This window comes from Crocuta crocuta, unplaced genomic scaffold, assembly GCF_008692635.1.
Source record: "Crocuta crocuta isolate KB4526 unplaced genomic scaffold, BGI_CrCroc_1.0 scaffold68, whole genome shotgun sequence".
Taxonomy (NCBI): domain Eukaryota; kingdom Metazoa; phylum Chordata; class Mammalia; order Carnivora; family Hyaenidae; genus Crocuta; species Crocuta crocuta.
Window position 1 is genome coordinate 1,328,874 of NW_027532426.1, and position 10,295 is coordinate 1,339,168.

General features: G+C 44.9%; 2 protein-coding genes across 2 annotated transcripts; both read left to right on the forward strand.

The window, feature by feature from the left end:
- Positions 1-1,026: 1,026 nt before the first annotated feature.
- On the forward strand, positions 1,027-2,466 carry KRTAP16-1 (keratin associated protein 16-1). Its single transcript, XM_077779382.1, has one exon. It carries the CDS (start codon positions 1,027-1,029, stop codon positions 2,464-2,466), a length of 1,440 nt encoding a protein of 479 aa, XP_077635508.1.
- Positions 2,467-8,479: 6,013 nt separating this feature from the next.
- On the forward strand, positions 8,480-9,454 carry KRTAP29-1 (keratin associated like protein 29-1). The gene has a single exon (XM_077779137.1). The coding sequence runs from the start codon at positions 8,480-8,482 to the stop codon at positions 9,452-9,454; it is 975 nt and encodes a 324-aa protein (XP_077635263.1).
- Positions 9,455-10,295: the final 841 nt, after the last annotated feature.

Below are 10,295 nucleotides of genomic sequence, written 5' to 3' on the forward strand. Positions count from 1 at the left end.
GTCTTTCTTTTAGGAGCTATTAAATCACCAAAAGCAAGAGAGATTCTTGAGGCTCGCTGAATGCTTGAGGTATGAGTGCGTGGGAGAAAAAGAGGGAGGAGAAACAGAGAGGCCAGATCAAGTGTTTTCTGGAGACAGGTAGAGTCAGTGGTCTGGGACAGGGCTTTTCATAGAATAGGATGGAGGACAGCACAGTTGGCTGAACCTATCACATGTGGCTTTGACAACGTCTCCTGAGAAAGGTCAGACCAGACAGAATGGTGAGGAGGAAGGAAGGAGAGCAGCCCTAGATTAGGGGGCAAACTGAGTGGGATCTTTAGCAAGTGACTTAAACCTTCTAATTTCAACCACCTTTCCTTTTCTTTACCTATAATGGACGAAGACAAATTCTTATCTTGGGGGATTGCTGATGATTTTAAATAAAATCATTTCTGCAAAGCACAGTCATTTAAAATCCAGACCAGATATCCTCCCTCCCACAGAGTTCACCACTGCTCCCCTCTACTAATCCCTGTATGTCTATTGTTGACCTTACCATGGCACTGCAATGAGTTTGCCTGTATGCTTGTCTGCCCACTAGAGAATGAGATATGTGGGGAGGGGTGAGTAGATCCAATTCATGTGGACATCACTGTGGCCTCCCTCTCACCATGGCTTGGTACTAGAAGATGGATAAATTATAAGTTCCTTTCTTCTTCCTCTGTTCCTGATGCTCAGAAACACAGATTATTCAGTTTGAAGGCAATGATGCTTATTCCAAGATGACCTGTTGCTCCAAGGATTCCAAATTTAGCAAGTCAATAAACAAATATCTTTTTTATGGGTAGATAAACAACTTCCAGATCAACAAACCTTGGCATAATAAGATGTTCCCCTGAAAACTGGCCCAAACAGCAATGAGGAAAAGATGCAGGGGCTCCAAACAGCACATGCCAGTGAGGGGGTATAAAAGGAAGGCCTCAGAGAGCTGTCCTAGTCAGGCAGCACCCCTCTCAGCACTCACAAGGAAGCAGAGGCACCACCACCATGTCTGGAAACTGCTGTTCTAGGAAATGCCCATCCGTGCCAGGCATCTCTCTCTGCTCCACTGAGGTGACCTGCGGAGGGCCTGTCTGCTTGCCCAGTTCCTGCCGGAGCCAGACATGGCAACTGGTGACTTGCCAAGATAGCTGTGGATCATCTAGCTGTGGCCCACAATGCTGTGAGCCCTCCTGTTCTGTGAGCAGCTGTACCCAGCCTGTGTGCTGTGAGGCCACCATTTGTGAGCCTTCTTGTGTTGTGAGCAGCTGTGCCCAGCCTGTGTGCTGTGAGGCCACCATTTGTGAGCCTGCCTGTTCCGTGAGCAGCTGTGCCCAGCCTGTGTGCTGTGAGGCCACCATTTGTGGGCCTTCTTGCTCAGTGAGCAGTTGCTGCCAACCTGTGTGCTGTGAAGCCCCTTCCTGCCAGCCGGTCCTTTGTGTACCCACTCCCTGCCAGTCCATCATCTGTGAGCCCAGCTGCTGCCAGCCAGTGATCTGTGAACCCAGTTGCTGTTCAGCTGTCTGCACTGTGCCTAGTTCCTGCCAGCCAGTGGTCTGTGAGCCTGTCTGTCAGCCAGTCTGCCCCACGCCTAGCTGCTGTCCATCTGTCTGCTCTGTGGCTAATAGCTGCCAGGCTGTCTGCTGTGACTCCAGTCCTTGTGAGCCACCTTGCTCAGAGCCCAGCAATTGCCAGCCAGCTCCCTGTATGGCTCTGGTCTGTGAGCCTGTCTGCCTTCGCCCTGTGTGCTGTGTTCCAAGCCCTTGCGAGCCACCTTGTGTCTCCAGCACTTGCCAAGAGCCTTCTTGTTGTGTCTCTAGCATCTGCCCACCCATCTGCTCTGAGCCCAGCCCCTGCTCAGCAAGTATATGTGTGCCCAGTCCATGCCAACCTACCTGCTATGTAGTCAAGCGCTGTCGGTCTGTCTGCTGTGAGCCTGTTTCCTGCCCATCTACCTCCTGCCAACCTCTCTGCTGCCGCCCAGGGTCTTCTGCATCTGCCATCTGCCAGCCAACTTGCTCTCGGACTTTCTACATACCCAGCTCCTGCAAACAGCCTTGCTCTCCTTCGGTTTCTTACCGCCCAATCTGTCGTCCAATCTATCGTCCAATCTGCTCTGGACCCATTACTTACAGGCAGCCGTATGTGACATCCATCTCCTATCGCCCTGCCTGCTACCGCCCATGCTACTCCATCCTGCGCCGCCCGGCCTGTGTCACTTCACTCTCTTATCGTCCGGTCTGCTCCCGCCTGCCTTGTGCTGACTCCTGTAAACGAGCTTGCAAAAAGTCTACTTCCAGCCAACCGGATTGCACTGACTCAACGACCTGCAAGGCTGAGGTCTCAGATGCCAGTCCCTGTCAGCCCACTGAGGCCAAATCCACCAGCCCAGTCACCCATGAGGCTGAAGCCAGCCCGCCTACTGCCACCAAGCCTGCCGACCACTAATCTGGCCTCAGCCCACTGGTTCCTGCCAAGCAAGTGTCCAGCTAGAGAGAAACCTTGACTGCCCTCCCCAAAGCTCACAATGACTTAGAATTTTTCTGCACCATCACTTGCCATCTTCTTACACTTCAAAAAACTCACCAGAAATTTCAGTATCCTAATGGTCCAAATGCGGGCGCCCTGGGCACTGAGAGGGAGTCATCCTGGGTTCCTGCCCGCTGCTGCTATCAAGCTGAGAAGAGCTGTTTTGCCACAGCATCTCGAGTCTCCTTCCCAGCATTAGTTTTCTTCTGTCCTCATGTCTGTGTTCCCTTGCTGGGTGTGCTCATGTTCCTTGTGGACTTCTTCCATGAGAAAAAGATACTTCACTGTCCAATAAAGTGGCTAAGTTGAAGTGGCATGCCCTTCTCATTGCACTGTTGTTAATGTCATATTCTCATCAGCTAACTTATTTTGTCTTTAACAGCAACTTCATCCATTCATCCATCCATCCTTCCAACAAGCTTTATTAGACAGCTGTTGGCCGGGGACTGTGCTAGGCTGTACGAATGAGAAGTCTTGCTCCAAGGGAGCTCACTGTTGGGGTGGGGATGGGAAAAGACAGATAGGCAGAGAGACAATTACTACATTCTATTATGCTAAGTACTGAGACAGAGGCAGGCATAGGGCAGTTTGAACTCAGCAGGGCATGGGGAAAAATAGGAAAGAATTCTTGGGGAATGTGATATTGAAGCTGGGTCTTTCAGCACAAATAAAAAATAACCAAGGTGAAACCAGAAAGGAAGAGCTTTCCAGGCAGAGGAAACATACACATGAATAGGGCTTGTGAGCATACCATTCATTAGTGAGGCTTGGACAGAGGTGTGCTTAGAGGCATGGTGAACACTAAGGTCAGTTAAGTAGAGAGTGACCTGCACTCATTGGGCCTTGTAATCTAGACAGAAGCATTTGTTTTGGTGCAGGGTTGACATGGAGGCACTGGGGGGCCATGTGCAGAGCAGTGACATGAAGAACACTCTGTTTTGGAATGTCCCTCTGGCTCCTCTGGTGTGGAGGAGCATAGACTTGGATATAGGGAAACTGGGGAGCAAGCCAATGACTCAGGGGCTCACAGTATATGTATGGGAAGTCACACATACAATAAGGAAGACAACCTGGATTTTTTTGTTCAAGAGCTTTATTTATAGTCTCTTAGTGTTTGGAAGGCACAATCCTTGTGTAAACTCCATACACACCCTCTTACAATCCTAAGGACCAAGTCTCTTCAGAGTAGTCACTTAGGGCACAGAATCAAGGGCTCTCTCTAGTCCTCAAGGTACCTCTTGGGCTAATGTAAGTACAAGAAGGGGTAGTTCAGGGTTTCTCAACTTCAGTGCTATTGACATTTTGGGCTAAATAATTCTTTCTTGTGGGGACCATCCTTCACATTGTAGGATATTAAGCAGCATCCCTGGCCTTCACCAACTAAATGCTGGTAGTATCCCCTGAACATGATGACCAAAAATGTCTCCAAACATTGGCCAACACCCCTGGGGATGAGGGGCAAAAATCATCCCTGTTTGAGAACCACTGGTGAGACAGCAGCAGAGGGAGAATCTCAAAGGTGGAACTTATCCTGTGTGTTGCTGTCGGGGTTACTGTCTCAACAAGCTATTGGGATTTATCTTCATCTCCTTCCAGAGTCAAGAGAGGAGTTGGCCAGGGTTTTAAAAATTTCTGTCCCAAGCACAGACCCAGTGTAAATCATAGCAATTCTGTGAAATAAGATGCCTTATTTTATAAGATGAAGAATATGAGTGGCAAACAATCCAAGGGCCCATCAGTAGAGACAAGAACATTGTGGTGTATTCACACAATAAATACTATGCTGCAGTGAAAACTGGACAATGGCCATATGCAAAACAGGGGTGAACCTGATCAGTGTAGAGTTGATACAAACAAGCCTCCAGACCATATATATGTTTAAAGCTCAAAAACAACACAAACATACATGCACACACACACGTTCAAGTATACACTCATGTATGCATATGCACATGTATACATACATACACATATATACCTTATGTCTATTCACAGGGGAATGCTAAACACAAAATTCAGGACAGCCACAGCTAGTAAGTAACATACAAGAGTACACACAAAGTAAATGTGTGTAACATACAAATAACATACAGAATATATGCCTCAGTCCAAAGTTTGTGTTTTTTATGCATCACAAAGTCTCTTTTTAAAAATTTTTATTTAATTTATTTTTAAAATTTATATCCAAGTTAGTTAGCATATAGTGCAACAATGATTTCAGGAGTAGATTCCTTATTGCCCTTACCCATTTAGCCACCCCCCCAATCCCTTCAGTAACCCTCTGTTCTCCCTATTTAAGAGTCTCTTATGTTTTTGTCTCCCTCACTGTTTTTTTAAATTATTTTTGCTTCCCTTCCCTTATGTTCATCTGTTTTGTATCTTAAAGTCCTCATATGAGTGAAGTCATATGATATTTGTCTTTCTCTGACTGACTAATTTCACTTAGCATAACACTCGCTAGTTCCATCCATGAAGTTGTAAATGGCAAGATTTCATTCTTTTTGATTGCTGAGTAATACTCCATTGTATATATATACCACATCTTCTTTATCCATTCATCCATCAATGGACATTTGGGCTCTATCCATACTTGGTCTATTATTGATAGCGCTGTTATAAACATTGGGGTGCAGATGTCCCTTCAAAACAGCAGGTATCTCTTGGACAAATACCTAGTAGTACAATTGCTGGGTTGTAGGGTAATTCTAGTTTTAATTTTTTGAGGAACCTCCATATTGTTTTCCAGAGTGGCTGCACCAGTTTGCATTCTCACCAGCAGTGCAAAAGAGATCCTCTTTCTCTGCATCCTCGCCAACATGTGTTGTTGCCTGAGTTGTTCATGTTAGCCATTCTGATGGGTGTGAAGTGGTATTTCATTGTGGTTTTGGTTTGTATTTCCCTGATGATGACTGACATTGAGAATTGTTTCATGTGTCTGTTGGCCATCTGGATGTCTTCTTTGGAGAAGTCTTTATGTCTTTAGCCCATTTTTTCACTGGATTATTTATTTTTTGGGTGTTGAGTTTGATAAGTTCTTTATAGATTTTGGATACTAATCCTTTATCTGATATATTGTTTGCAAATATCTTCTCCCATTCAATAGGTTGCCTTTTAGTTTTGCTGATTGTTTCCTTTGCCATGCAGAAGCTTTTTATTTTGATGAGGTTCCAGTAGTTCATTTTTGCTTTTGTTTCCCTTGCCTCTGGAGACAAATGTTGAGTAAGAAGTTGCTGCAGCAAAGGTCAAAGAAGTTTTTGCCTGCTTTCTCCTCGAGGATTTTGATGGCTTCCTGTCTTACATTTAGGTCTTTCATTCATTTTGAGTTTATTTTTGTGTATGGTGTAAGAAAGTGGTCCAGGTTCATTTTTCTTATGCATCACCATGTCTCTTGATGTCATCACAATGGCCTTTGTAATACACTCAATGTCTTTAGTGCCTTGAACCATAGCAAAGTGAAAGGTATCCCTATTGAGAGATTTTTTTGGTCTTTATTGAGATGTAATTGACAAAATTGCAGGTTATTTAAAGTATACACTGTGATGATTTGATATACACATATATCATGAAAAGATTCCTTCTTTATGTGGAAACTAATTTGACAATAAACTATTTGTAAAAAAAAAAGATTCCTTCTATCTAATCAAATAACACATCCATCACCTCATATTTCTGAGGATGTGAGAACATTTAAGTTTTCTTAGCAAATTTCAATTGTATAATACAGTGTTATTAACTAGAGTCACCATGTTACACATTAGATCCTATAACCTTATTCATCTTATAGCTGAAAGTCTGTACCCTGTATCAGCCTACTGAGAAGTTCCTTTAGGAGGAAGAAAGGCAAGAACAGAATCAGAGAAAAATGGATATTAAAATGGATTACCTTAAAAACAATAAAAGTGGTACGTATGAGCACAGGACATTGGTGCCTTTTTCAGATTGAAGTTGACATGGTTTCTCACATATATTCATGTTCCCATTACAACTGACCTATTTGGTGAGACAGAAGTATTTTTCCTGAGAGATGGAGCTTTGGGATGTAGACATTCAGGAATAAAACAATGCAGTGATCTTTGCTGTTTGAAAGGTGCCAAAATGATTAGTGGTGAGTTGGATGGTAAAAGGAGTAATCGGTGCTGTAACACAAAATGCAATGGTTTAAAAAATAAAGCCATTTTAATGATAAGGGTGAGAATTTCCCAGGCATCATTCTGATCAGAAAAATTTATCTTCCTTTTAAATAGGGTGAGGAGGAGGGTGTCAAGGATAAGGTGTTCTTTAGCTGGTACTTTGAAAAGTACTTTCCACAATTCCCAATGTTTTCAATAATGGCGAGGCAGCTAATAAGAATAAAAATAATGTGGTGTGCCTGGGTGGCTCAGTCTGCGTCCGACTTCAGTTCAGGTCATGATCTCATGGTTTGTGAGTTCGAGTCCTGCTTCGGGCTCTGTGCTGACAGTGGGGAGCCTGCTTGGGATTCTCTCTCCTTCTTTCTCTCTGCCCCTCCCCAACTTGCTCTCTCAAAATAAATAATAAATAGACTAAAAAAAGAGTAAAAATAACTTGAGCAACAGCAGTGCAGTTAGTTGGTAAACTCTTGGTACTTTGCACACTTGGGTAATGAGCCTTCTTGTCCCACAAAATGTGTTAGTAGCAGAGCCCAAAAATGAAACTCTACCCTGTTGGTATCCCAAGGCCATGATCTTTCTATTCTGTCATGAATCTCTGGTGTGAACCAGGTCAGGACAGGGACTGGTATGGGATGCTGAAGTTGGCTGGTAATGCAGAGCCATGACAAATCCAGAGAAAGAGGGGAAGAATCAGTATAGCCAGTACCTCATAAGTCCCTCTTGGAAGAGGCTGATTTAATCCTTGATGAAATACTTTGCAGTTATTAAAATTTCCAAATTAAAAGTCTGTCTTTGGGTGTATGGATAAGTAGACGTACTCATACCAGTTTAATCTAGCTGATGACTCTAGTCACTGGAATGGGCAAATGGTGTCCAGCATAGGGCCTGGCCATCTGCCCACCAGCCAGTGCACTGCTGTACTAAAGTCAGTCTTCAATCACTATATTACAGTCTTTCTCCTCTACTCCAAAGTCGGGAGGTCTAATAGGTGATTATGATCAGAGGTTTTGGGGGTCAGTCCAACTAGGTTTGGATCTTGTTTCAACTCTTATTACTTGCCTATTTTGGGGAACAGGATTTAAACTCTCTGAGTTAGTTTTGCTACCTCTAAGACAGCAGTGAGAATTGCAGCTACTAACTAGGACCATTGCAAAGATTCAATGAAAAATGCAGTTGAGGGCTTGGTATACAATAAGTATGCTATAAATGGAATCCATTAGTATTATTAGTATTGGTAGTATTAATAAAGTTGGGTTTCAGGAAAGCTAAATGGGAAAGTTCTAGAAGGAGATGGAGACACTGAAGTGTCCTTGGCATGTATTGCCTGATTTTTTGTTCACCATCTCAGACATCGCCCTCTTTCAACTGGGTCAAGGCTTCATTTCCTGATTGTCTAAATGGTGCAGAACTGCATTCCTGGTGGAAGAGCAGGTTGCTTTGGCTGGGCTGAGGCCTTCTGATGAGAGGTTAGTACAGGGAAAGGCCTGCTTCAGGGAGGCTAGAGAGCAACCTGTAAAAAAGACAGCTCATTCCAGAGCAGGAGCAGCATCAAGGAATGCAAACTCGGCAAAGAAAACTCTCAACTCAACAGACAAGTTTTTAAAGTGGGGACAATATCTTCCAGGCTCCTGAAGCCTGCTAATCAGATGTTTATATGCAAATGAGTAGAAACAATAACACGGAAAGATGCTCTAAGTCATAGCAACATCCCTGAAGGACTATAAAAGCCCCTGTATATGAGATATCTTTCATACCCAGGTATACCGAGTTTGCAATTTCCTAGTGAGCTTAACACCAGCACCATGGTGGACAGCTGCTGTTCTGGAACCACCACGGCCATTCCAGCTGTGCCCACCTTCATGTGCTCAAGTCGTGGCAGCTTCCGAAATGGTATCTGTTTGCCTAGCTCCTGCCGGAGCAGAACTTGGCAGCTGGTCACATGCCAAGAAAACTGTCAGCCATCCAGCAGTGCTCCAAGTGGCTGTGAACCTGCTTCCTGCCAACCTACCTGCCTTCCAGCAACTTCTTGTGTTGGTTTTGTCTGCCAACCCATTTGCTCCCGCACAGCCTGCTATGAATCTGGCACTGGCCAGTCTCCTTGTCTGGTTGGCTCATGCCAACCCTCCTGCTCGGAACCCACCAGTTGTCAGACAAATTGCTGTGAAGTCATCCTCGACCAGCAAAGCTCCTGCCAAGAACCTGTCCTTGTGTCCAGATCAGCTTGTGGCCAATCGGTCTGCTGTGATGCTAGGTCCCACCAGCCATCCTCCTTTGAGGTAAATTCCTGTGCTGAAAATTCTTGCCCACCAATTGTCTGCACAGCTAGTCCATGTCAGCTGACTTGCTGCCAACTAGGTTCATGTCAACCCATCAATGGTGAAGATCAGCTCTGCAGATCGACTTATTACCAACCCATCTGCTACATTTTCAAGACTTGCCAGTTGGTTCCCTGTATGCCTGTTCCCTGCCAGCCATCAACTTGTATGTTCAGTTCTTGCAATCCTACATGCTACGTATCATCCCCTTGCTGGTCGCTTCCCTGCCAATCAGCTCCTTCCATATCCTTCATCTGCCAGCCAGTGGCTAACTGCCAGCCCCCATGTTCTGTAAAGAACTCTTGCAAACAAGTTTCCTGTGGCACCGTGCTTTCCAGCCAACCAACTTGGGATGGATCTACTTCCTGCAACCAAGGGGGCTGCACACCCCCTTCCTGCCAGCCACCTTGCTGTGTAACAGGTTTAGGCAAATCATCCAATGGTGGCTGCAATGGCTTGTGACCAACTGCCCCAACTCTCTGCAAAGCCAGCACCTGCTTGCCAGCTTCCTGCCAACCCAGCTGAGTCCGGCATTTGTAAGGCAGTGCTTCACTGATGGAGCACCCTTCACAGCTCCTCTGAGGTCTGCCACTGTCTACAAGCGCATAGCTACCCTATGGTGCCTTCCTCCTGCGGAGCTCAAATGCTATCTGTGTGCTAACTTCATTCTGAGTCCCACATTCTCTCCAGGTGCTGACGAGGGGAATTGTTCAGACACTAAGAGATATTTCTTCACCAAGGAAGACCTTTCAGCAGGAATGGTCCTCTCTTCAGCTTGCATTTCCTCATGTTGTCAATTCATTTCACCTCAGCAAAGCCTTCTCTCTCTCCAGTATTTCTTTCTTTTGATGTTGCCAGGTCTTTAAAAAGACTCCTTTGCTGCCAACTACTAATAAAAACGTGAGTGGTGAACAATAATGAATAAATCTCTCCGAATGTTTTCTTTTCTTTTAGTACAGCCCTACATAGATTTCTTTCAGGCCACATTTGAACATGATGACCTTGGGCCCTCTGAGTAAGTAGTTCACCTTGGTCTGCAAGAGTGGTTGGTGTCTGCAATTAAAGATGCTCAATCTGGAAAGGAGAAAGTGCAAACAATCTCCTGGCTTCCAACCTTTATGCTACCAAAAGCTCTTTTGAGTTGAGTGGCCTCCGTTTCCCCACAGTGAACAGACTTGGGAAGCCAAAGACAGAAATGGTCCAGGGAAGCCATGGGTTAAAATAAACATAGGTTTCGGGCATTGACAATAGCTAAGGGCTAATTCCTTAAAACTGGTTTTAATGATCAGTTCACCTAAGGGCC